This window comes from Benincasa hispida, chromosome 11 (assembly GCF_009727055.1).
Source record: "Benincasa hispida cultivar B227 chromosome 11, ASM972705v1, whole genome shotgun sequence".
NCBI lineage: Eukaryota > Viridiplantae > Streptophyta > Magnoliopsida > Cucurbitales > Cucurbitaceae > Benincasa > Benincasa hispida.
The window spans coordinates 6759251-6787129 of NC_052359.1; the positions used below are offsets into that span (position 1 = coordinate 6759251).

The 27879-nt window shown below is 35.2% G+C and overlaps 4 protein-coding genes across 11 annotated transcripts; 2 read left to right on the forward strand and 2 right to left on the reverse strand.

Moving 5' to 3' along the window:
- The first annotated feature begins 245 nt into the window (after positions 1–245).
- Positions 246–1305, forward strand: LOC120090538 (protein IQ-DOMAIN 31). The gene is made up of 2 exons (XM_039048264.1): positions 246–524; positions 1126–1305. The coding sequence occupies exons 1-2, from the start codon at positions 246–248 to the stop codon at positions 1303–1305; spliced, it is 459 nt and encodes a 152-aa protein (XP_038904192.1).
- LOC120092172 (serine/threonine-protein kinase STY8-like) lies at positions 1087–9324 on the reverse strand. 5 transcript variants are annotated; one of them, XM_039050404.1, is made up of 17 exons: positions 8818–9020; positions 7838–7952; positions 7276–7376; positions 6838–6957; positions 6363–6417; positions 5764–5874; positions 5551–5601; positions 5284–5459; positions 5083–5190; positions 4283–4356; positions 3833–4008; positions 3403–3498; positions 2597–2677; positions 2438–2491; positions 2222–2356; positions 2025–2147; positions 1087–1272 (listed from the first exon to the last, which is right to left on the reverse strand). In XM_039050404.1, exons 1-16 carry the CDS (start codon positions 9018–9020, stop codon positions 2064–2066), a joined length of 1740 nt encoding a protein of 579 aa, XP_038906332.1. In that variant the 3' UTR covers positions 1087–1272; positions 2025–2063. The 5 variants fall into 5 exon arrangements, with proteins under 5 accessions (XP_038906332.1, XP_038906330.1, XP_038906333.1 ...); XM_039050402.1 differs by lacking the exon at positions 1087–1272 and adding an exon at positions 1790–1927; XM_039050405.1 differs by lacking the exon at positions 1087–1272 and having other exon boundaries at positions 1818–2147; positions 5284–5453; positions 8818–9324.
- Positions 9325–15458: 6134 nt separating this feature from the next.
- LOC120091837 (bifunctional nuclease 2) lies at positions 15459–18617 on the reverse strand. 4 transcript variants are annotated; one of them, XM_039049978.1, is made up of 10 exons: positions 18088–18612; positions 17767–17949; positions 17623–17675; positions 17481–17537; positions 16712–16777; positions 16543–16614; positions 16217–16326; positions 16049–16140; positions 15839–15935; positions 15459–15712 (listed from the first exon to the last, which is right to left on the reverse strand). In XM_039049978.1, the coding sequence occupies exons 1-9, from the start codon at positions 18338–18340 to the stop codon at positions 15883–15885; spliced, it is 939 nt and encodes a 312-aa protein (XP_038905906.1). In that variant the 5' UTR covers positions 18341–18612; the 3' UTR covers positions 15459–15712; positions 15839–15882. The 4 variants fall into 4 exon arrangements, 3 of the variants coding, with proteins under 3 accessions (XP_038905906.1, XP_038905905.1, XP_038905904.1); XM_039049977.1 differs by having other exon boundaries at positions 15459–15751; positions 18088–18611; XM_039049976.1 differs by having other exon boundaries at positions 15459–15935; positions 18088–18611.
- Positions 18618–25554: 6937 nt separating this feature from the next.
- Positions 25555–27567, forward strand: LOC120091266 (pentatricopeptide repeat-containing protein At3g46790, chloroplastic-like). The gene has a single exon (XM_039049218.1). The coding sequence runs from the start codon at positions 25781–25783 to the stop codon at positions 27353–27355; it is 1575 nt and encodes a 524-aa protein (XP_038905146.1). The 5' UTR covers positions 25555–25780; the 3' UTR covers positions 27356–27567.
- Positions 27568–27879: the final 312 nt, after the last annotated feature.

The window sequence follows — 27879 nt, forward strand, 5'->3', positions numbered from 1 at the left end:
TAGCAGAGAGAGAAAGAAAGACATCCCTCCACGTTGTTAGATTTGTGACAAAGCAACAACATAAAACACAAATTCAAAATTTGGTCATTTGAATCCAAAATCTTGTCATCCAAAACAAACATGTTGCGCACATCTCCCATTTTCATGCAAATGCAACCTTTGAGTTTCCATTAAAGTCATAAGAAATTAGATTAAGTAAAGCATTTTATCAAAGCTTTGAAGAGAAGAAGAAAAAGCTAAGTAAAATGGGGATTGCAAGAAACTGGTTTAGAAGAGCTAGAAGGAAGCTGAGTAGAAATGGCAACAACAGAGACATTGTTTTTCTGCAGACAAATGCCAGCCCAATTCATGATGAAGAACAAACCAAACTTACATTACCACAACAACAAGATGAAGAAGAAGAAGAAGAAGAAGAAGAAGAAGAAATTGATTATGATTCAATGACACCCAGATTTCAAAACAAAGTTTTGTCTGTAGAGGAAGTGGCAGCCATCAAAATCCAAGCTTGTTTCAGAGGCCATCTTGTATTATATCTTACCATGACACTTTTTCCCTTTCTTTTCACTCTTTGCATCCCAAAATATTTCACCTCCCAACAATGATTTTTTAGTTTTGGGCGATGCAAAGTACTTTTTGCCTATTGAAATAGAATTTATCAATCATTTTCATGATTATGGTTGGGTTAGATCATAAAATGTGGTTTTTAAATTAGTATTAGAAAAACTGCTTTCAAGAGAAGTACTTTGACTTTTTCTAATGCAACTTCGAATACAAATACATGTTGATTATCATTGAGCCATGCTCATTTCTAACTCTAACAAGACATCTTTTCAATTTCTTCAAATTTTATACCTGCCTTTTTAATTCTAGTTAGATATTTTTTTATTCACCAAACAACATAAGATAAGATGAGAAGATGGTGAGTATTTGAATTCAGGTATTTTACTAGATGACTAGAAGACTCATAAGTGTTCATTAACAATTTGGAGTTAGAAAAAAGGAAATTTTGAATTCTAGATAAGTTTTTTCACACCAAGTAGTATTTTCAAATTGAATGATTGTCTCCCTAAAGTAGAGTACATTTAATCCTTTCATATATCACCAGCACTTATGCTTGTTGTTTAGGCAAGACGAGCATTTCAAGCGCTAAGGAGCTTGGTGAAGCTGCAAGCGCTAGCTCGAGGAGTGTGCGCGAGGAGGCAAGCACGCATAGCTCTTCAATTCATGCATGCATTGGTCCGATTGCAGGTTCGGGTTCGTGCTCGCCAGCTTCTGAACAGATACAGTGAAGAGTCAGACTGTTGAAGATTGTTCCTCCAAAGCTGAAGAGAAAGGTATCATATATACTAGCAGCTAGTTTGGTGAACAATCCTATCTATCTGTTTGCCAATACTGTGTCTAATTCTATTCTTTTGTGTTTATAGCCCCTGTTTGATTGTTGTTTGGTGATCTTTGGACTTATCTTTCTCCTTGTTCTTTCTTGTGCTCTCAATTTTTCTTTTTTTTTTTTCCTCCTTGAGAAATTTGCAGCTAGTTTTTGAAGATTTTTGCTCTAGTACGATTCTCTTGAGATTCAGAAGTAGAATCCAATTGCTAAATTCTTTTTGTTAATGGTTGATTATCAGCTCTCTTCTCTTTTGATCGTCCCAATTACGACATAATCGTCGTAGTCAGTTTTCAAAACTGCGTAGGACAACAATAACTCGACCAACAAAATCTAATTAATTTAAGATTCAAAATTCATAAAAGTCGATTGCATTTACTAATGTAAGAGAAAAGAAAGAAGATAGAGAGAGAAGAGAGAATCACACTGGTAATATCAAAGAAAGAAGCCGAATTCTACATTCAGATGTATCAGTTTTAAATAACATATTATACAACATGCTGCGGGTTAGGCCATGGACATTGAAGGGTTCTTCAAATATAGCTGTAAGGTAAAAGAAGGAAACATGAACACAAAAAAGTGATAAAAAAGGAAGGTTCAAACATTTTCCTTCTTTTTGTGGGACGGTTTTATTGATTACCAGCATCATTGCAGCTCTGGCTAAGCTCCCTCTGCGCATTCACTGGTGCCCCCTCTTGAAGGCTGAGAAGAACGCACCAGATAATTTATCCTTCTTGCGTCGATTTTCCCCGTTGTTTTCGACCTGCTTCAATTGAATCTCACTGAGAAACTTTTTCATAATTCAACAAGTCAGAAATTGCTAATGAGTTTACCTACCTGCTCAGCTATCTGCTTGAGGATCTCCAAAATTTCAGAGAAGTTTGGTCGTTCGGTTGGATCATGCCTCCAGCATCTTTCAAGCAGGTCAGCAAGAACGGGATGGACATTCTTGGGTATTGTAGGCCGCAATATCTGTCAAACCACGTTGGATACTAAATTAAAGCATTTTAGTTGCAGTAATGGTAATATTGATCAAGAAATAGATGTCGATACCTTCTGGACCACGCCAACCGCTGCTTGTAGTGGGGTCATGGATGAGTAAGGAATCTAGTCATACAACAAAATAGCAAAAGGGTAATCATATGTACACTAAAATGGACAGGGCATAATAACATCCATAAAGTGAATACTCAAATCAAAGCAGCGGCTTACTTCTCCGGTTAAAAGCTCCCATAAGGCAATTCCAAAGCTGAAAACGTCTGCCTTATGGTCATATGGTTTATGCTCAATAACCTTCACATCAAAAAGAAAAATATATCATCATAAGGCAAAACCATGGCGCATCCTTTAGAATCTAGAGCAACAGACATTGGCAGACTAGTTGATAAAATGCTACTGACCAAACTGCATTTAAGTAAAACTCGTGTAGTAAACAAGTAATAAATTGAAAAAGGTAGTGCTGTTATGGATTCAAGGAAGACAAATCGGTGCTGAAGTGTTGGGTCAGTGAGTGTCAAGAACAAAAGTAGGACATTTAATGTCATCAAGATTAGATATACCCTTTCTAACTACTATGCTCCATCTAAAGCCGTGCTATCAATGGAACCGTGCAGTCCTTCGGTGTCTTAAATTCATCACTGTTATCACTCTTGAAAATGTTGGTAAGATCAAGATGCAAATTCTAGGTTATAATTTAATTAATCACAGAAGTGAGAGAAAGCAAGATATGATAGAAAATGCGTCAGACTGCCAGCTAAGCATGACTCGGTCCTCATATACCAGAATAGTAAACATATGAAAGTCTTAAAGAGGCATAATAATCAAGCTAGGCTGAACCAAATAGCACACAGCAATCTGGCACAAGCATATGACGTATATAATACTAAATTTTTCTTTTTTGATAATGATCTCACTAAATTTTAATCGTTGATTCGTTCTTGTATTTACAGTAAGGTATATTTAATTTGGAATAATTAAGAAGGTATTTAAGGTATGAGAAATTAAAGGAAAACACATACTTCAGGAGCCATCCACCGGTATGTTCCAGTTTCAGCAGTCATTACTCCAGACTGAGTTTGAACTCTGGCAACTCCAAAATCAGCAACCTTGACAACCTGAATCGAAGGATTTAGGACTCAACGTCGTCAATGCCAAATATTCTTTTGCAATCTTGTCTTTTTTCTAAATCATAAGATACTATGTCATGCTTAATACTAATAGGCACACTCATGCATGTTCGTGCACATAAGTGCACAAAACATGAGTATAAATGCTTATTATAAAAAGACAAACAAGAACAGACGCATTGATAAATAGGACTTCAAACAAGTGAGTGCAACAGCGAGGTAATTTTCAAGAGAAAATTAAGAGAAGGATTAATGGAGGAGCATAAATGGTTGTAGATTGAGGAACATTTCACATTTTTGCAGTTTTATGAATTCCTCTCACCATGTTTTCATCCATCAGAAGATTGGCAGTCTTGAGGTCTCGATGGATTATATTATTTTGATGCAAATAGTTCATCCCTCTTGAAATATTAATGGCTACTTTAAGTAAAGATGGAAGGTTAAATACGCCTCTTTGCTTATGAAGGAAGTCATATACACTTCCTCTCGACATAAACTCTGTAAAAGATGAAACATGAGCAATAATCAATTGGATGAGAAATAAAGTAAAACCTATATCGTGAAAATCTGTGTGTGAAAGAATTTTCGAAAACACAAAAATATTTGAAAGGAACATATCACAATATACAATTATAAACGTATTGTTTCAGCTAATGCCCCCATTTGCTACTCCATAGAGGACTTTTTATAAAGTTAAGAAACATAATTTCTATAAGTGACAGATAGCGACCTTATGTATGAAGCCATTTATTTATCAATTATCAAAGCTTACCCGTCACGATGCAGAGGTTTGGAGGTTTAGTACAAGCACCAATGAATTGAACAACATTTTTGTGCCGAATTTTCCTGCAAAATAGGTACCAGACTTTAGTATGATAGTAACAGGCTTCACCCTGCAATACTTGTCCCAAGTAGTTGTATCTCGTAAGTAAGAAACATTTGAATCTATTAATTAATATAAATCGTTTAGAGTGCTTTTATGGGATTTTTTCTGAAACCATCTATCTTCAAGATCAAGATGGGAATTTTAAGCAAAATTATCTGGAGAGTACTGTGGAATAGCGGTGGAAAATATGTTAAAAATTGAGTTTCTTGAAACATATTTAAAGATGCCACTCTAATTATGAAAGACCTAAAAGTTTTAGCTTTTCATCAGGCTTGCATTCCAGACACCTCTCATCATGTTCATTCCTTTGAACAATCCTTTAAGACAGTAAGAGTATGATTGTCCTCCATTGTACAATCCTCTTTTGAATTAGTATGCTGTTTTGTCTATTATCAAATATGACATCTGGGGCATGCCAGTATTTAACCTCGACCGCAGCGAGAATTAGAATTTTAAGACCAGAAGCACCTCTTCCCAAGTAGAAGCATTATTTTCAAGACTAAAGACTAGAAAGTAACAGATGATCTTAGATTCAATCAAAACTTGTAAGGAGTAAAATATCTAAGCCCTTCCTTTTCTGATTGCTACATTTTTAGCCTAAAACCCATTGCACCCCATGTTGTCCTTTAAGGGTATACCATATGTTCTTCTAAAGCACAATGGTGTTAATAACAATGTAAACAAACCTCATTATATAAACTTCTTGAGAGAATTCTTTGAGCATCTCTTCATTAATACGCTCAGGCCTCAGTACTTTAATAGCTACTTCCTGACTACAATACGTGCCCCGATACCTTGAGAGGAGAGGGATGGAAGATTAGGATGAGGATATGTTAACAAGTTTTTTATCAGTTAACAATCATATGTCATAATTAGATAAAACTTACAGGTCCCCAAATGACCCGGATCCAACTTTATTCTCAAATTTTAGTTGTCTGGTGTCAATTTCCCAGACATCAGCACCATCAGTAGGTATTTCAACACAACTAGGAAAAGATTCAACTCTATTCTGGTTATGCTTACCCAAAGCAGGACTGGGCTGCTTTTCTGACCAACACTGCTCCTGCATCCCATTCAGGTACGTTAAAAGATTAAAGAAAAAAAAAAACTCTTAAGATTGTATCAGTAAAAATTATGGATTGAAAACAAGATACCTTAAAGTTTAAAATTTCTTTTTCTAATACCCTTTTCAGCTCCTCAGTTTCCTAGATGTTCCAATATTCAAGTAGTAAAATATGAAGATGACTAATATAAAAGAGGAATGAAACAAAATAGTAAACTGCTCTCATGAACTTCCGAATATTGATCAGATAGTAAATGGAGAAGAAGATCCACAAAGTTTTAAATGCCTAAAAATCAGATCTTACCTCATAAGGCCAACCATCGATGACAAAAACATCCAGAGAGAAACCATCAACAGAGGAGAAAGCATGAGCTTCTTGTATGTTAAGTCCAACATCAGCTAGTAAGGAAGTTAACTGACCAGAACCAACACTTTCTATCATCCAGTGAAGAGTGGGATAATTAAAGGGAAAAAGTAACCCTAGCAACTTAAATATCTCGTTCAAATTGAGTTTTTGCCATAAATACTTATAGCTTATCAAGAATGCCTTGGACACAATGAAACCAAATTTTTTAAAGGACAGGACCAATGCTTGAGGAAAAGTTAGATCATATTAGATACTATAATGCAGAAAGTCCTAATAAACAGCAACTGTAGGCCCACCAAATTATTAAGTCTCAATTGCCCAAATTATTACTGCAGCATGAGTTTAAATTCTACCTCGTTTTTTCACATGCTCGTGCAATAGTAAAATTTGTTAACAGGTAGAAAATCTAGGTCATCTTCTAACAAACTGGTTGCAGCATAGAGAAAATACGATTGTTTCATGTAGGTGAATGTATTGCAATTCTATTTAACAAACTTCAGACACTATGACTCTGAATTATTAAATAGGCCAAATACCTGACTAAGGACCTTAGGCTTGTCACTTGTTGCAAATGTGATCTCATGCATCGGCCTACAGATTGTCAATGGCAGAATGAAACACTAGGTAACGAAAACATTAATGTGACAAAAGCAGATAACTAACATTATATACAGTAAAAAAAGTTTGTTTTTGTTGTGCATGGCATTAGCTTTATACTCAGTTATATATCTCACTGCCACTTGAGGAATATATTGAATCAGATGGATAATAAATTGAAAATAATAAAGAATTAAACAGCCAAAGGTTCAATCGAAGCATGAAGAAACTGGCCAAGAAAAAGGGTCATGCATTAGAGAATATATTGGTATATCTGAAACGAGAATATGTCTCTCCTCTCTTGAATGTTCTAGGGAGATATGCGGTTGAAAATGAATAACTAGATGGTAGTTCTTATCTTTTTACTATTTTATTGAGCTGCTCTTCTGTATAGAAAAATTATCTTTTCCTCACCGAGAAAAGCAGGGTGTCACATTTGGGGCACTGTCCCTATCTTCAACACCGTACTTGCTGCCCTGAAATGCAAGGGCTTCAAGATTAGGTGAAGAGCCAAAGGTTGGAGGTGGATGGTTCCTAGAGAGAGAGAGTAGATCAGTGAGCACAAAAACAAAAATCAGAATCAGAACATATACATAGATCCAAATATATATATATCATCGGAACCAGAAGCTTTGCTTCCATATAACCAGGGGCACCCATGCCTGCCCAAAGGCCTGGACCTAAGAGACATCAAGGGTTTTTGTGCTTGCTGAAGGCTCAAATTTGGGACCTCTTAGCCAGTATGACCAAGAGACCCCAAGCTCTTGGCAACGGGGCCACCCCTTGGGAGCCTAGAATCAGAATATAAATGAAAAAAAAAGACTTGTACAGAAGAACATTATTGAGCCGCACCCCTGTCTGTTAGAATAGTTCAAAGAGCTCTGTGCATCTTCCATCATTGACGAATCCAAACAAGAAGAGTTGATGAAGTTTTCATTAGCAGAAGGATAAACCTGCATGACAAAATTTTAATTAATTAAAAAATTAAAAAAATAATTTTAAAAAAAATCTAGATAAATATTCTATGCTATATAAAATCTAATATCAAGATCCTTCAAACTCAATTCTCAAACATTCTATGTTAAGAAGTTTAAGGTAATTTCACGAAGTAACCATGAGCCTCTAATAGAACTAGAACAAATTCTGAGAAAAACGCATAGAACCTAGTGATACAATGTCATGACTTCCTACTCTCTGAAACCACATACTCTCTCAAGTCTCAATTTCTATTCATAAGATTTGTGAGGATAGTAAATGTTCATCTATAAATATCATGTTCAAATCAGATCACTAGAATTTAAAATTATTTAAAAAAACAACAGAGAGAGAGAGAGAAATAGGGAGAGAAACTGGCAGTTGAATTGATACAGTCAGTGTAATGATTCAAGCAATTGGATTCACTTTTAAGTTTTACCTGCACAGAACGAATTTCAAATACAGGTCGGTTAGCAGGGTCCACAGCCAATTGAAGCAATCTCTTATGCATGAGAACATCTTCTGCCCTGTCGACATTCACATCCAATGCGTATCTATACAGCAATAATCAGGAACTTAACAAAAACGGAAGGAGTGCTCTGGAAATCCAATAAAAACGTGATTATAAATACTGAACAACAAACAAAAATAACAGATGAATTCCAAACTAAATACTCAACATTGATCCTTTAAACAATCTGCAACCACACAAATCCTCGTACTACCAACTGTCACACTTGATAAATCATTGAAAAATAACATAATTAAACAAAAGGCTAAATATACCAAAAAAATGATCTCTAATCTCCCAAATAATTCTGAATCTCACCCATGATCTTTCAAAATATTCTAATTTATTCCTAATGTATTGAAATTGCTCAGTTAGGTTCTTCGATGAACATGTGAAAATTTGTTAACGAAAAAGTCTTACATATCGTTAAATAATTGTATACTGGCCATTAATCCCAACCTACTTATAAGGAAAATTCGAGCATTCCCCTTCCAAGTGGCATGCCCACATCTCTGAAAATGATTACTAAAGTGTAAGTTTGGAGAAAAAAAAATCTAGTACCGAGTAGTTTCAACTCCCTTGATGTTTGGGAGTGATTTTGAAATTGTGAAAAACAAAAACTCACTTGAAATCACATTTAATCACTCAAAACTAATCTAATATTTAATTTTATACTTTTAAATGTCATTTTCATATCATAGAAATTATGTTTTGAAGTGATATTGAAAATGACAGAAGTAATTTAAATTATTTCAGAATCAGTGTTACCAAATTTTAATAGATTCCTCCAAGGACGAGATAGAGAATTAGTAAACATATTAGAGACCAGACCATTTACCATAAAGAACAATGAACTAGAAGCAATTAGCACATAATCGAAAAGGCAAGGACTAGGACAAGGTTGATACCGAGCAGGGAGGCGATTGAAATGAAGCCAAAGCTGATCATCAAACCCAGGTAGATTGGCCTCATGGGAATTGGATTGTTGGATTCGTCGGAGCACTTCGTTGTAGACTTCAAGCTTCTGGCGATGATGCCTCGGGTTGGCATGGGACGAGGAGGAGTCGGTGGGTCTGCTACCGCAGCTCTCAACATCATCTTCAATCGGCATTGATAAGAAGACCGAAAAGGAAGAAGCGATCAATGGAATCTGAGAAAAAACTTCGGAGGAAAATCAAAAGGGGGACAAGGAAAGTAGAAGAAAGAGAGTGAAACAAGGAATGATTGAAGAATCGCACATGGAAATTGGGAATTGGGATGAACTAGAGAGAGAAGAAGAAGAAGAAGAAGACGAAGAAGAAGAAGAAGAAGAAGGTTGGTGTGAGCAGTGGAAATGGCTGACAGAGTGGAAGGAGAGAGAAAAATAGAGAGGAAATGTTCAGGTTTCACTTTCAGTGAGAAAAATAAAGTGGGGTCTTTGGGTTTCAGACTCACTGAAGGAACTAAGTGGAGAAATTAAAAGATACTCTTTTTTCTCCCTTTTTTTTAAAAAAAAATAATAATAATAAGATTTTGGTATTTTATTTCAGATTTAAAATGTGATGGAAGTGTGGAGCTCTAAGGTAGAAGTATTTTCTACATATTTCTGAAAAATTTATGATGATACATATTTCTGAAAAATTTATAAAAGCAAATATTTTTTTAAAAAAAATTATTTAAATTAGTAAATAAACATTTTAGGCTATTTAAATAAGTAGGGATAGATAATAACAGTCTATTATCCACTAATTTTTATGACATTTGGGGTAAGAAATTGATCATTATAGTCCTTGTTTATTATAGTTGGGTTATAATAATTTATGTTTATGGTGTTGATTATTTTAGTTTGGATTATGATAATATGTGTTTAAGATGTAAACTACTTTAGTTTGAGAAGAAACTAGTAAACACTTTAACAAATAATAAAAAAAACCAATGAATGTAAAATAGTAACAAATAGAAAATATTGTAGACATTTTGTTATATTTTAAAATACTTTCAACAGCTTTGCTATTTAAAATAGTTTCCTCTATATTATACCTATTCCAATATAATATTTTGTCATTTATTTGTATATTTCATAGATCTTTTTGTGATATATATATTATATAATTAAAATGAAATGTGGATAAAACTATGAAAATATCACGTCGAAGCCATGAAGAAATAGAAATATGGACATCTATAAAAAGTTAATATTATGTTTATTTTTCAGATTCATTTTTTTTTTTTAAGCTTTGTTTCAAATATTTAATTCTAGTCATGTAGAAGCCTGAAATTAGTCCATCTTTTGCGGTTTTAGTTTATTGGTAAGTTATTTTAAAAAAAAATTGAAAATATAGAAAGTTATTATTATTTTTATTTAAAGAACTTCAATAAAAATTAAAGTGATTAAATTTTATTGAAAATATAAATGTTAAATATGCTTTAAAATATTAAATTTAAGTTTTATTAAAATAATATTTAATTTATGAATATACTATCATACTCGAAGTTCGAACTTCCTCCACCTGAAAAAAATAATATTTATTTTTTTTTAAAAAAAAATAAACATATCTGATGTACAGTCGGCGTCGAGTCATATGGGGCCCACAGAAACTATATAAAATTGCCATATTGGATATTGCGAATTATTTTTTTAAAACAGCAAAATTAAAAGGAGAGAGAAAGTTTCCGACCACCGAATCAATTTTGTTTTTATCAATTTTTAATGCCTTAAAATATCTTCCCACCACACTTTTTTCTAATAAAAAAATCTTTTTTTTTAACATGTAGAAGGGTGAATCCAACATTAATAAAACGGGTACTATATCACTTGAAACTATGTTATTTTATCATTTTAACCAAGAAAAAAGGGTTTTGTAATTTGAATTAATTAAAACTCTAAATTTTATTTAATTTAAGCACAGTTTACTTATTGATAATTATAATCAAAATCTTATTTTTTTCGAACACTTTAATAGGAATTATTTGAAATCGGATTCGCTACATTCAAATTTGACAAAAACTAAAATCTAAATCTTACAATAATACACTTAAGATATTTCTTTAGCTTTTAGAAGACGTAAGGTGTGACTTATTAAGAGTGTAACCAAAAATCGAAAAACTAAATCAATTCAAATTGATTCCAATAGTTTGATTTGGTTTTTTAGTATAGAATTCAATATATTGATTTGTATTTTGAAAAAACTAAAAAGTGTTGATTCGAATAAGTTTTATATTTGAAAAACCAGTCAAAATGGAGAGATATATCATTAAAAATAAACTCTAGCATTAGGGTCTTTTATTATTTTAAGTATTATGGTATATATATATATTTGTTGTTTAAAAAAAAGTTGATTATTACGACACTTGTATTTTTTTATTTTATTAAAAAAAAAAGAAATAGACCCCATTTTAATTTCAAATTCACAAAAAGAACAAATTCAAAATTAAAGTGGAAATAAAAAAAAACAAATATTTTTTTAAAAAAAAAAATCCAAAAATCGAGAACCAAATCGATAATAAATCAAACCAAATATTGGTTTGTTCTTTATATGACATTGATTTTGATCACTTATTCGTAAAACCACAAATTTTAACCTAATTTTGACCGATTTATACAAATATCCTCAATTTAAAAGGTCAAAGTTTCTAACCATTTGAAATTCAACTATATTATTTAACCAAAAAAGAATGATGTCTTAGTGACAATGTTGATCATGCTCAATCAATATCAACCCTTTATGAATGGGGCAAAAAAACTTTTTGACCAAGACAACTGATAAAATAAATAAGCCACATCTAATCCACTAAAATTGTTGCAAGAATCAAGTTGGTTTGCAATAATAGTCAACTACTTATCCTATAGAAGCCAAGATTTTTGCCAATTTGATTTTTGCATTTTGAAAACCAATCAAAGTGGGAGAGATATGAATTATGTTAATGGAGAGCTACAAATCAAGACTAACAATTTCAAAATCTACTATATACCAATGTAATCTATAAAAAGTTTGAATCTTTTTCATAATGTAAGATCACTATGATCATTAATAATCTATAGGTTAATTATTAGTATTTGTATATAAAAATTTGACATATCTAACTTAATAAGGTAAGTACTATTTTTAGTTAATTACTCTGTCTCAAAAAGAAAAAAAAAATGCTTAAAATCCTTATTGATTTATATGAAATCTTATTTTATTCTAATCGTGAATAACTTAGACATTTTAGAGTATTGTTTGACAAACACAACATTGTTGGAGTGTTCATCGAAAAATCTGATCAATTCAACTTAACTTACGAACACCTGTACCACATTGATGTTTATTAATTTAACATTTATCAATATAGTATTGATACCCGTTTTGAAATTGAATCGGTAATTTTATTTTATTTTATTTACTTGATAGAATTTTTTACCCTTACTTGAAAAGAGATTAATGGAGATAAAATGAGTAAATGAGTTGTGATATCCTCATCTTCTGAATATTTGAAGTCTCAAGGGAATCTTGTGATTGAAAGTTTGGAAGCAACAAAGTTATAAAATAATGTGATTGTATAAGCTTATCAAAGCTAGTTTGTATTGTATTGAACTACCACATATAAATTTGGATACATAGTACATGCACCATTATTAATCTCAATCATCATAGAGATAGACAGAATATATATTGAATAACACAAATTAAATAATATATGCCTCACAAACTTGTTTCAGTTCATATAATATAGTTTCATTTATACTTCTATAGGTGCCATATGGAATGAGTTGTCAACACAAGTAGTTGGAAAGAAACCTCATTTTTATCTTTAGGTTATTAATATAAAAGTTTGCCCAAAAACTTTCAAATTTATCTCAACTTTAATAACATCAACAATATTGTGTCTAATAAATCTTTAACATAGTCGAAATTTATAAATTTAACCAATCTATTAGATATAGAATTGAACTTTATGTTTAATGGAACCCAATTTTCAATTTTATCCAATAGATCTAAGAAACTTTAGAAAATAATTAATAGGTCAATGATGGCTACAAAGTACAAAATTAAAAATTTAGGGACGTGCTAGTAGATACAAATAGAAAGTTTAAAGATCATTTGACTCTTTTAAAATTCAAGAATCTATTAAATACAGTCCTATTGACACTTTTTAAAATTCATTAACCAAATACACATAAACCTAATTACTCATCTTTCAAAATTTTATGTTTATAATTTGATTAGTCAATTTTAATGTTGCTCGTGAACCTTATATTAAACCATGCAAAATCTAAATAAACATAAATGGTTACATTTATACAATAAGTGTCCAAACCAACCATAAAATATTTAAACTCTTCCACAAAATCAAACATACAAATAAATAGACGTCATCTTTCACAAATAACCTCCTGTTCGATTAATTTATTTTTGGCTGAGATCGTGACCGAGATCAAAAGAAAAGGTTACCATTTCTTATAAGACAAGTTTGATGTGCGTTTTTTAATGAAAAATATTCAAAGTTTATTAAAAATCTCAAAACTAGTCATTAGAAGAAAAGATATTGTTGGAACTACAACTAAGAAAAACAAAAGAAAAATCATTAAAATGTTGAGCCAAAGTCATAATAATATCTTGGAGTTGATTTTTGAATTTTGATAAGATAAAATTGGTATCTTTTGCTTGTCGGAAACAAATTTGGAGAATCTTTCTAATGAATGTAATTAATAAAACTAAATCGATTTTTATTCTTTTCTGCTAAGATAAATGCTGCTTAGAAGAGTTGGAGCCTTTACTTCTACTTTTTTTCTTTAATTGTGTGTGATTAAATTAAAATAAGAATAAGTTGGAAGGCCAATCAGTGGTTGCCAACGCATAATAGTATGAAAAAAATGATTAAGAAGATCCAGCTATAATCCAAAGGTTTTTGGTGGAGATTAAGAAGAGATGAAAAATGTAATGGCTTAAAGCAATTGGCTAAGTGGCAACGTGGATGGATGAACGGTTGTGATTTTTTCAGTGGTGGAGGCCCACAATTTTGATGATGGACCAATCATGATCACCAAAAGCCAATCAAGCTAAATGGGAACAATCAATTGCTTCAATTAAACACTCTCTGTCTCTTATTTCTACTTTGAAGAACATGAAACATCAAAACGAGGTGGAGGAAGAAGAAACAAAGAAAGAGAGAGAGAGAGAGATTAATATTAGAACATGAAGAGGAAGCAATACTAGGAGGACAACAATAAGCTACTCAAGTATAGTTTAATTGGTTGAGGTATATATCTTCGACTAAGAGATTACAGGTTTGATTCCCGCCCTAAACGTTGTTGATCTAAAATAATAAGAATAAGCTACTTGAATATAGCTTATCTGGCTAAGCATATATTTTCGACTAAGAAATCAGAGGTTTGATTCTCATCCTCACCTCCACATGTTGTTGATTTGAAAGAAGAAGAAACGATATCGTACGAAGAAGACGAGCTTGAAGAAAGAGGAGATGACAGCTAGAAGAAGAATGGATATCACAAGAGGAAGAAGCGCCTGAAGAAGAAAGAAGAAACACTGTCAAAAGCGCGAAGAAGGCAAGCACGGGTTCGGGTTCGGGTAGCCAGATGGTGGTGAAGTGTGAATTGTGAATGGGGCAGTGTCAATCCAAGAAAGAAAATGGGAGAGAAGAGATGGAAATTTCAGAACCACACAAGTTTGGATGTATGGAGATGATCAAAGAGAGAAAGTCCAGATTCTATATCGCAAGGAGATGTCTCATCATGCTCATTTGCTGGCACAAATATGGTAACAACTACATACACTAAACTACCAAAAAAAAAAAATCTAGGTTTTACATCGACATTTCATAAATGTTTCAAAACCATTTCGGCATAGAAATCTGTTAGAATGTTGGATGAAAACAATCTTTGAAACGACGTAGCGAAGACTCAACGTGTAAATTAAGACTCACACACCATCACATTATTCCAATTTATTATCATACTCATTCCATGTACTAACTTACATAAAAAAAATTCTAACGAATCTCTATTCCAGTGATAATTTTGAAACATCTATAAAAGGTCAAAGATATTATAATTTTTGAAATAATAAAGTACCTTTTAAACAAACGACAAAGCTTGAAAGCTTTGTATATATATATACACACATAATTTAGCCATAGTCAACTAACAACAAGAAGTTCATATTCTTTTCCCTTTCTTCTTATTTAAGTTTTGATGTTTGGAATTGGCCTTGTAGATGGGAGCTGGTAATGTTGGAGAATGGCACCTTCCTTGGAGTTTTAGTTACAACAGATGTTATATTTCCTTATGTTTGTATTTGCTTTGTAAATTCCCTTTTGGATTCTCTCTTTTCCATGATAACCCCATTGTATAATCTCTTCAAAGCTACAATTAAAAATAAAATCCCTCTATTCCTTTCTTTTTTGTGCAAATCTTCCATTATATGAGACAATTCTCTTCACTAACCTTTAATCATCCTTTCTATCATTACCTTCTAAATCCAGAACTCGATTTCAATATCCAAACTGGACGAACTATCATTTACTTTCTCACTTAATTCGTAATAGCCAAAGGATCAAAGGAAAGTATATGTGAGAGGAACGAGACGACTTTGTTAGAATATACAAAAGCTTCCTTTTCATGTTAGCATTCTCTGCAAACTTAAAGCTGAAAAGAATATCAGCCATCTCATTCAAATCTTAGAGATACAACACATTGACTACCCGAACGTAATATTTACATACTCTTAACTGTAACTGTACACTATCAATAATTTCTGCAACGATGCATAACAGTCCGCTCAGTGTTAATCCATCCAATGCTGAATTGAATGTTCAAAGAGATGCCTGCGAGCGAAACAATTCCCACCCAACAGAAGAGTCGCCCTGTTAGGATGCAGTATTAAATTCAAACACAATTTCGCCATATGGTACTTCTCCCCGTACAGCAGTTGATTACTGAGAGTTACTTACAGGAACAAGTCCAAGTGTAGATAAATGTAGTTGGAATGTCGAAGTTACGCCTCATGTACCGACTTGCGGAGCTTTGTTAACTTATCCCTCCACATGGCTGAAGGGAACAAATAGCAATTATAAATACCCTCATTCGCATGAAACACAACGTTCTTCATAAATAGCTATTTGTGCAATTGGAATAAATTGGTTAGCCCTCTCTGCTTATACCTGCATCTTTGTACCGTTCTTCATAAATAGCCATTTTCATATTCTTCAGCATATCAAGTTCCTCGGACAAGAAATCTGGGCCATCTGCAGCACTGAACAAGAAATTATCATTTTTAGATATCAAGAAAAGATGTCTATCAAATAAGCCGAGGATGATTGCACTTATACCAGTCAAGTAAAACATCAAAACATGACTTCCTCTCGTGCACTCTTCCAAACCCGTAACTAACTCTTATCCCATCCTCAAAGACAATCTGCTTACTAACAAGAACCGGTATCTGCACATTTGTTAAACAGGAAAATTGTGTGGCGCTGAAGTTTCAGTGAAATAAGAAATTATTAGTTCTGTCATGAAAGAGTGAGAGGGTGCACAGTAAAGCATCCAAATTAGCATATATACTAGTACTACTGTACTTCATTTTAAAGGAAACTAAGTCATTCCAGCAACTTGCATGTTCTGCAATGATCTTGGAAGTTAATGGTAGAATATCTACCTTACACCGATATGCAATATTTAGGGCATCTGAGGGGCGTGCATCCACACTTAACATCTCATTTTCCCCTTCCTGCAGGTGATAATAGTTGTGATAAGGTTAAAAAATTATCATTGTTGAAAACTTCTAAACATGTATTCTAATTGTGAATGAATGTATAAGAGCCAACCTTTCTTAAGAAGAGCCGGGCAAAGTAAGTGTTCACCACTCTTTCAGTAATTCTCGCTGTGGTGGCCTATACTCGTAACAACATAAAGTGGTATTAGATTATTGTTCTAAACCCCTTTTCCATGGTTAGCGGTTAAAAAAAAAAAAGGGAAGAAGTAATGGAAGTACAAATGATATATTCAGAAGCCGTAAAATGCTTCTAGATTTTACTACACAATTATATTAAAAGAAACAAGTCAAGGAAGGCAGGAAGATTCCTAGCGCTAATCACTGACTACCCATAATCTTAGCTTACAGGAAATAATTTATTAACCATGACTAGATGAAGAATTATGTCTCAAATTATATAATATTGGGATGTAAGGGACAGAGAGACTGATATCCTTGGCATAACCTTGTCCCATCAGGTATACATACATTTGAGTTATCAAACAAAACTAGCAGATTTTCTCAGCCTATCGGTTCTTGTATAGAGAAAAAGCAAAAAGTTTATGTACATATTTCTTGGTTCTTCCATGCAGTAGGAAGCAACAATTTACTTTTCAAGCTAGTGCATAATCAAAAGCTGAAAACTTCATCCTAGTGTCCTTCACATTCATGTCATGAACTCTCTCCAAGAAAACATAGAACCAAATATAAAATCTACGGCCCAGTAGACAAAGCACCGATTACCATCTCAAAGTTTGATGGTTTGATCACCACATTGAACTCAAAATAATAATAAAGGTTGAACATGTATTTATTTGGTAAGTTAGAAGGTAGTTCCATACCTCATAGCCAACTTTCACAATGAGATCTTGTATAAACTGAAAGATATCCGGGGCCTCCTGTAACATAGTCACTTGGCGATTAATACCAACATCAAAGTATAAGAAACCAAAGATATGAATAACAAAGCCAAAGAAAACCAACCCCATTTTCAATCCCAAGCTGACAATCAATAAGTTTCTCGATAGCATATTCTCCTGCAGACCAAGTCCAAAATTTACAGCTTATTTTCAACAAAATCATAAGAAAACGCAATCCCAATCACGAAAAAGTTATCAACCAATATACCTACGACAATTGGCAGTAGAAAGTCTCCATTGCAAGAAATTTTGAGAAACACAGTTGGGCTTCGAAAACGTCTAAAAAACCCCAGTCCAAGTGAATGAGAATTGACACGCGATGATTCTCTCTGGTTGAAAGTCGCGTCCTCTTGGAACCTCTTCTTCCACATTCGATAGTGATAGATAGTCTCTAATAGTAAAAAAAAAAAAAAATTCAAAAAAAAAAAAATACAGGAATCAGAAACACCACAACCCCAATCGATTGAATCAGCGATTATAACAATCATCAAAGCTCAAAAAAGAAAACCCAGAAAGTAAAACCAAGAACCTGAAACAAGAAACGAAGCTTCGAAATAATCCTGATGAGAATCATCATCATGACTGTGGGTGGATCTATCACGAGAAGAGTGGCAAGAAATGAGGATCGACTTGGGGCGGCGAGAGCGAACCGGAATGGGACGCGATCGGAGAACAGAGAAGTGAAGGGAAGAGGAGGGGCGAGAAGCAGAGGGATGATCCATGGCTATGGCGGATCCGGGGAAAATGGTGGGAAAACAGAAGTGAGGGGCTAAACCCAGCATTGTAATGAGGGAATTACAGAGAAAAAGAAATGGAGAAAGAAGAAGAAGAAGATGGAGATTGAAGGGGAAAGGGGAAAGTTTGGAAGCTGGGGATGAAGTGGGGTTGGCCTGAAAGCGCTTTCTTTTTCGCTGTTACAGAAAAGAGTTTGTTTTTCAATCCGCTGAATCGATTTTGAGAGAGAATAGATTTGGAGGAAAGGGACAAAGTAGATCAAAGGAAGATGAGGCAAAATACAAAACCCCCTTAACTTGAACATTAACAAAAAAAAAATTCCAACTTTTTTTCCCTTTTGGACATTGAATTATGAGTTTTATTTGATCCAAACTTTTAAATTTATCACCTTTTACTCTTTTTTTTTTCTTCTTCTTTAATTTCAAAGTTTTACTACAATGCATATACACTTTGAAAGGAGGTTTGGATTGGGAGAATTAGAATGGATATGATAAGGACAAGTTTTATAGTTTTGACATGAGAATAAGAAATTAGCTTCCTTTCTTCTCCACTCTCACATCTTATAATACGTTTCTTTATTCTTTTATTTTATATATTATTTAAATTATTTATTATATGAAAATTAAATTTATATTTTATAAAAGTATATTAAATTTTAAATTATAGTGTATGAATTTACCTACCCCTATTTAATAAATTAATTAATTTATACATACATACATACAAACAATTTAATATATAATTATAGTTAGTTAATGATCATTATGATTAATATAATATGAATTTTTTTAATAATTATAATTAGTTTATCTTTGATCAGGTTCCACTGGAGTTGTAGACGGATAGGGGGATAGTTGTTTTGGCTAGTGCAGTGGGTAGACATGTAACACTTGATACTGCAACTAGAGAGGGACGTTGTTTATCATATGCCAAAGTTTGTGTGGAGGTGGATGATGATTCGTTGATGCCCCCTACAGTTATTGTTAGAATGTTGGGTCAGGAATTTATAGATACGGTATCGTATGAGTGGAAACCTCGTAAGTGTGGCTGTTGTAGTTCATTTAGACATACTACTAGTATGTGTAAGAAGCAGAGTATGTCTAAGGTTCAGGACTCGAGTATTATGGTGGCTAAGGGTGGTTTTGGGGAGAAGGGTGGACATGTGGGTGGACTTGCTCCTGATGGTGGTAGAGTTGGTAGTAGGTCTCCAGGATCTACGCCTCCAGATAGACTAGTCTGTGGATCCCCTGGGATTAAGAGGTTTGTGCAACATGTCGATGAGCATAACCTGTTCGGTATTCTGCTAGAGAAGGGGGGTGACTCGTTTGCACTGGTTTTAGTGTAATCTGATCTTGATCCGTTGCTTGTTCTGGATGGTAATACTAGAAGTACAGGCAATCAACCTGTGGGAGGTAGCAGTGGGGAGGTTTTGTCAATATTATTTCTGGTGCTCATGGAAAGTTAGGGGGTTGAACCCAATTAAATGTATGGCGGTGATGGATTTTCTTTATTCGTCTTCAGTTAGCTTTTGTTGTCTGCTTGAGACTAGGGTTCAGGTGTAGAACTTTGATACAGTGTTTGGCAGATTTAGGGGTTCCTGGAAGTGTGTGTGTAGTTATAGCCCTGGAGGTGTAGGCCATATTTGGGTGATGTGGAAAAAGAATATGTTTGACTTCTCTCCTTCGATTATTAATGAGCAGTGCATTGTATGGTGTCTTGGGGAGCTGAGCTTGTCGGATACTATAAATGTAGTTGTTATATATGTTTCTAATAATATGACTGAGAGGCATGCCCTCTGGAGGTTGGTGGTGGGTAGTTGCTCTTCTTGGCAAATCAGGGGGCGGTTACGAGTGATTTTAATGACATTCACAACCTTTCGAAGGCCTTTGGGGGTAATCCTTGTAGGGGCGAGATGGAAGAGTTTGATGCGGCTATTCGTGAGGCTGACCTGGTGGAGTTGGGTGTACAGAGTAACTGGTTTACATGGATGAGTAAAGTTAAGGGTACTGATATTCTACGCAGATTGGATAGATTCCTTGTGAATGAGTTGTGGTTGGAGTTGAGTCCTCTTATTGAGGTTAGGGTATGGTCATGGGAAATTTCTTATCATAGCCCCATTCTGGTCACCATTGATGGTTGTGTTACTCGTTCAATTCCCACGTTTCGTTATTTTAATCATTGGGCTGATTCTGCTGATTTTTTTACTGTTGTGGATCCTATTTGGAAACTGCATCCTGGATTGTCCCCTTTGGTTAGTTTGATGAGGAACTTGAAGGTCTTAAAACCCGTTATGCGTAGTACTTTTGGGAGGAAGATAGAGGGATTGAGTAGATTGACTCGGGAGGCTAGAGGTAGGATGAAGGTTGCTTAGGCTACTGTGGAGTAACCCATCTTCTAATATTTTGATTGGGGAGGCTACCATGGAAACCGAAGAGTTCTGGAGACTAGCAAGACTGAAGAGGGCTTCTCTTTATCAAAAGTCTCGTGTTCAGTGGTTGGATTTGGGGGACCAGAACACATCGTTTTTTCACCGTACTATTCGGACGCGTTTGGTAAGGAATGGTTTATTATCGATGTATGATTCTGATGGGATTTGTCAGTCTTCTCATGGCAGGGTGGTGGATTTGGCTGTTAAATATTTTAGTGGGAGTTTGGGGTCATAAAGGGTGGGTTATAGAGATCTTACGTCCCAAATTGATGCGATTTGCAGTTTCAGTGGCCTGGTGATTGTATTCGAGAGATGTGCAAACCGGTTACAAGGGAGGAAATGCGTAATGTCTTGTTCTCAATGAAATTGGGAAAGGCTCTAGTCCGGATGGTTTTCCTATGGAGTTCTATAAATCTGCATGGAATATAGTAGAGGATGATTTTTGCTTAACTGTTTGACATTTCTTTGCTACGTGTTATCTTCCCGGTGGGGTGAATGTCACGGCTCTTGCTGTTGGATTTTATGTCCTAAAACTCGTAGTTTGTAAATTGATAAGCATATTCTGTTTTGTTTTTCGATAAAATTATTATTGAAATTGTAATCTTGAATCCAATAAACTAAGGTCTTAAGGCTATTTAATGTAGACTTGAACTTTATGAAATGACATAAAACATGGATCAAGTTCGAGTATATAGCCTAAAATGGTCTATAGTATAGGGATAAGATTGGGCGCCTTATTCTGGGGACACTATGGATGCGGCCCACTTTGTAGTTAGAACAAACGATGTGATCCTGAATCGTTCATATAGAGATATGTGAGTGGGGGCATCCTATGTAATGAGTTTGTATAAGACTGGACCATAACTTAGTCACTTTTATTTTATAACACTGTTTACTGTTTAAAACTGACTAATTCAAATTTGATGACCTAAGTAACTCGATCTCAATCCTGAGCTAACTAAGAACTCCTATTTATTCGAGATTATCCTTAGATCTACATGGGTGAGAGCAGTTTAACAGCGCTAGCTCAATAAGCCTCCCATTTCAGGGGTAAGACCGGATAAATAATTGGGGACATAGGGTGCAAGACGGGCTTCACTCCTACCCTTCTCTAAGGGTAATAGATAGGTTGTTCCCTTGAGTGCTAACTTCGGAATAAGAACAAGGGGCCCCACCCTCTCACTAGGCTGAGAGGGACTAGATTTATTGGTTGGACCACAAATCAATTGTTCTTTAGAGGTTCAGTGGTACTGAAGGAACAAAAAGTGTTCTCGGGGGCAAAACGATATTTTGACCCAGCCAAGACCATGAACAACCTGTGAAATATTGACTTACTGATTATGGTTATATCAGATGGACAGAAACATATCTACAGTGAGGGGAGTGCAACTACGAGACTTTAGTGGAATGACCAGTTAGTTAACAAATGTTGATTAATTAGGTTAAAGAGTTTTACCGGTTAATCTCGAATTGTTGAAGCCCATGATCTGTAGGTCCATTAGGTCCCTTACTAGCTCATATGGATTAAACTTAGAACAATATGTTGGATTAATTCAAATTGTTCGAATTAGGAAAAGGGATTAAAATCGACAAGTACATGCGATATCGGTTTTTTGTATGGCGCTTTATATTCAAATGTGATTTGAATTTTGAAAATATGAATGCGGATTCATGTTCAGGAGGTTAAAATTAGTCAAGAGGGTCAAAACTATAAAAAGTCAAAGGGTTGACTTTTTCACTAGGGAAAGTCCAAATTTGAATTTGACCAAATTGAAAAAATACCATTTTACCCTTGACTAAGAGTTAGTGGAATTATCCAACATTTTTATTGGATAATCCCACTAACTTAAATGAACTATGTGTAAACATTATAGAATGACACATAGCTCACTTTGGTTTAGTGCTTTGTGAGGTGTTGAATTTTGGTGAGTTTTTACATGCATTAGATGTATGTAATTGTTTAATAAAAATAGTTTTTTGAAATCTTTTTCACTCCTTGGAAAAGTTTCCTATTTTTGGTTTTCCAAAATTCTCACAAAAAATTCTCCTATCTTTCTCACATTAACCTTGAATCACCATTTCTTCCCCTTTTCATTCCTTCATTTATCGGGTCCCACAACCCGATTTTTGAGTCCATAGAATAGCGGGTAAACTCTAGTGGTGGATTGGAAGATTTCAGTTCGAGATTCAGCGAGGAAAATCTTTTTTCGGGAGCTACAAAAGTTGTACTCTACTCACTTTTAATTTACTGTTTTTCCTATTTTTGCATACTATTTTCCTTTTAATTAAAAGCAATAGAGTGTTATTAGATCCTTATTATGTTGCGTATGTCTCGTGTTCCAACACTTACCCTCATCCTTAAGAGACATGGGGCTGATCGTATAGAGGATTTTCGCCCCATTGCATGTTGTAATGTGATATATAAGTGCATCTTTAGGATGATTGCTAACAAACTACGTGTATGTTTGCCTCAGTTTATTAGTGGGAACCAATTGGCATTTGTTCAAGGGCAAATTATCATTGATAATATTCTTCTATGCCAAAAGCTTGTTAGGGGTTATTCAAGGGCAAATTATCATTCATGTTCTTCTGGCTATTGAAACACCTTTAAAGTTTGTGAGTTGGATTCACACTTGTGTTACCTCCCCGTTTTTCTCCGTGGTGATTAATGAAGCTCTAGAGGGTTACTTTCCTGGTAAGAAACGGTTACAACAGGGAGATCCTTTGTCTCTGTTTTTGTTTGTAGTGGTTATGGAGGTCTTATCACGTATGTTGAATAATCCTCCTCCCTCCTTTATATTTCATCATAGGTGTGAGAAGGTGAGGCTGACTCACTTGTTGTTTGCGGATGACCTCAAGATTTTTTGTGCAACTGATTATTCCTCGTTGAGTTTTGTGAATCAGATGTTAAATCAGTTTGCAGGATTTTCTGGGTTGGTGGCTAATGTTGGGAACAGCTCTATGTTTGTGGCTGGTATTTCTGGTGATGTTGTGAAGGACCTGGCTAGGAGTATGGGATTTGTTCTAGGGTCTTTACCTGTACGCTCTCTTGGGTTGTCTTTGTTGTCAGGTAGGTTAAAGGTTGAAAATTGTGCCTTGTTGATTCAGAAGATTATTGGGAGGGTTAAGAGTTGGGCTGCGAGATCTCTCTCTTTTGCGAAGTGCATGCAGTTAGTTTGGTCAGTGTTGCAGAGTTTCCAGGTTTACTGGTCTAGTGTTTTTGTGTTTCTTGTTTCTGTTGGCCAGAAGGTGGATCGTATCTTTCAGACATACTTATGGTGTGGGCCGACTGATGGTAGAGGGGGTGTGTGTGTTGCTTGGGATGAGGTTTGTTTACCGAAATCTGAAGGCGGTTTGGGTATTCACCACACATCTTCCTGGAATGTGGCAGCTATCATGAAATTTTTATGGTTATTGTTGGTGCAATCTAGGTCCTTGTGAGTTGCTTGGATGGAGGCATATGTGCTTCGGGGCGATCTTTATGGGCAATTTGCTTGGAGGTGGGGCAGTCGTGGTGTCTGAGGGCGATATTACATTGTCAAGATAGGTTTAAGCCGCTGGTCAGGATGCAGGTTGGTAATGGGAGGAGATGTTTTGTTTGGTGGAATCTGTGGTTGCTTATGGGGTCTATCTTGGAGAATTATGAGGAGGGGGTGGTCTATGATGCTGTGAACTGTCGTGAGGCTAGACTTTCAGATTTCTTATCTGATGATGGTTGTTGGCATTGGCCTTTGTTATCTTGGGAATTGCATGATTTGTGGGGTTCGGTTCAAGATATGGTTCCGAAGGTGGGTGAGGTGGATAGTTGGGTTTGGGTTCCGAGTGGTAATGATCATTTCACTGTTGCCATTGCGTGGGAGAGTTTGCATCCTAGGCGTCCTAGGGTGGCTTGGGCTTGCCTGTTTTGGTATGGGGGTAATATTCCAAGGCATTCATTTTGTGCCTGGTTGGCAGAGAAAGATAGGTCGGGTATTCAAGATTGGTTGAGGAGATGGAATCAGTCAGTGGATAATGCTTGTTTGCTCTGTTTGGGTGAGATTGAGTCCAGGAATCATCTGTTCTTTGACTGTGTGTTTGGGCGTGAAATTTGGGAGGGTTTGGTACGCTTGTTGGGTTCATCTCATCGTGTTGCTGGGTGGGATGTGGAGTTGAGTTGTGTGTGTCAGATAGGGACTGGGAAGGGTGTGAGGAGTAAGTTATTTAGAGTCTTCTGGTGTGCGTCGATTTACTATATTTGATAGGAGAAGAACTGTCGGTTACACAGTGGTCAATCGAGATTGGCGTCTACTGTGTTTTAGCTTATTGTATCTATGATTCATACGCGTGCTGCTTCGTGGCAGATTGGTCTTCATGGACTTATCTAGTTTGTCTAATTTCTTCATTCTTTATTTGGATACTTTAACCCTATTTATCTAGTTTCTGAGGTCCTGGATTGTGGGGTGTTTTTTGTTTTTCTAGATGTTTAGTTATTTGTTCGTATGGGCCTTTTTGTTGGTTATGTTTTGTCGCCACTGTGCATCTTTGTAGGTGCTCTTTTTACATTGGTGCCTTGATTCCGTGCTGTGTGATCCCTCTTGTTGTTGTATAATAATATTACCTATTTAAAAAAAATCTCACAATTTTGCAGGGTATTAAAAACCCATGTCATAAGGGTTTTAAAGTTATCTGTACAAGTTTTAAAAAATGAAATTCTATGAAATAAACAAAGATATTAAATATCTGTCAAACCTGTAAAACAAACGGGACCTAAATGAAAAGAAATGTATTAAATTTAAAGAGAAATCCATATCACCAATAAATCAAATTCAACATAGTTCAATTGTCATACAAACATGTTAAAAAATATCTGGAGTGGGTCCCACAAACTGTTAAATATTTGTCTTCCTTTATGGAAAAAAATAAATGTATATGCTGATAAGCTTTTATTTCTTAAAAAAGTATTTAGATGGTATCTGTCACCATCAACACATCATCATCAACCATCAGATCCACGATGGACACGTCGTCCGGTACCGGATAATCGATCGCCGTTTGTCCACTGCCGCAACAACAGTAACAAATGAATGAGCTCTGCCGGCGCACTCCACAAGCTCTGGCGTCAAGAAATCAACCATGCTTCAGATTGCTAAGATCCTTCTTCAGCGATCGGAGTTCTGGGAAGTATCATCGCGATTCATACGATTACACGAAATTATTGGATCATTGCAGAACCATCAGAAGCGTTCAAGGATTACATGCCCAGATCATCGTTGAGGGTCAAGACCAAAATGGATTCTTAGCCACGAAGCTAATCGGCAAATACGTCGAGCATGGTGAATCGAAAATGGGAATTGCACGGAAGGTGTTTGATAAATTGCTTCAAAGAGATGTGTTCGTGTGGAACGTGGTAATACAAGGGTATGCGAATTTGGGTCCTTTTGTTGAAGCCCTCAACCTGTTTGATGAAATGCGAGTCAGTGGCGCACCCACCAATCGCTATACATTTCCTTTCGTATTGAAGGCATGTGGCGCAATGAAGAACAGTGACAAGGGCAAGATTGTTCATGGGCATGTTTTGAAATGTGGGTTGGACTTGGATTTGTTTGTGAGCAATGCTCTGATAGCGTTTTATGCCAAGTGCCAGGACGTTGAAACTGCTCGTAAAGTGTTCGATGAAATGTCTCTGAGAGACATTGTGAGTTGGAACTCCATGATTGCTGGGTATACTTTGAATGAGAAAGTGGAGGATGCTATTATGCTTTTCCATGCCATGCTGCATAACCAATCTGCTTGCTCACCTGATAGTGCAACTCTCCTTGGAATTCTTCCTGCTTGTGTTACAAAATCTGCGTCCCAAGTTGGTTTCTGGGTTCATTCCTATGTTATAAAGACAGGAATGGAAGTTGGGGCTCAGCTGGGCAGTTGCCTTATTTCAGTGTATGCTAACTGTGGTCATGTGAATATTGCAAGAGATGTTTTCAACCGAATCGACGACAAAAATGTTATCGTATGGAGTGCAATCATAAGGTGTTATGGAATGCATGGCTTTGCAGATGAGGCATTAAACATGTTCACAAGATTGGAAGAAGCAGGTCTTAAACCAGATGGTGTACTCTTCCTGAATTTGTTGTCAACATGTAGTCATGCGGGGTTGATTGCAAAAGGGCACGAGATATACGAAAAAATGGAGGGTTATGGTGTGGAGAGGAAAGAAGAACATTATGCGTGCATGGTGGATCTCTTAGGGAGAGCTGGTTTCTTAGAACAAGCAGTTGAGTTCATCGAAGGCATGCCAGTGCAGGCAGGGAAAGATGTGTATGGTGCATTGCTTGGTGCTTGTAGGATACATAAAAACATAGAGCTAGCTAAAGAAATTGGAGAGAAGTTGTTCATCTTAGATTCCCAAAACGCCGGTCGGTACATGATCTTAGCTAGTATGTATGAAGATGCAGGACAGTGGGAAGATGCTGCTAAACTAAGGAAGTTGTTGAGAGATAGGAATGTTAGGAAGCCAGTTGGTTGCAGTTCAATAGAGGTAGATAGGATCCATCATGTGTTTGGGAAGGAGGATGAAACGCATCCCTTCACAGAACAGATTTTTGACACATTGGAGAAGCTAGAAAGCATAATGGAGGCAGATTTTGAACCTATTTAATGGAGTTTTGATTTCCCACACATTTGAATTAATGCAGTTTGAGGACAATTTATCCTTGACTATGCTTTTATTTTTCTACAGAATTCAAAACAAAACAGTGGTTCAAACATAATTTGAAGACAAGTATACTTAACCATCATTTTGTTTACCTCATGTTAACAATTGTTAACAATTTTAACTCAGACAATAATGAAAACAAACAGTTTATTGAATGCTAGTGATATTAACAAAGAAAAATTCAGTTTGACTACTATTTCTGATGTCGTCATTATTTTTTTTTAAATACATATTTTAGTTATGTTGTTCCAGAAAGGCAAAAGCCTTGAAAAAAGTCGGACCACATTTACTTCCTAGTAAAAACAATCAATCAATTATAATATAAAAAGTGGAATCCATCTAAATACATTCTAGAAGACTAGTTAACAATATTGTATGAATTATGAATAATGAAAATGACCAAAGTTCAATTAGCTTTGAATGTAAAACTCGATCCTTAAAGAGGAGAACTCCAAAAATGTTAAAAG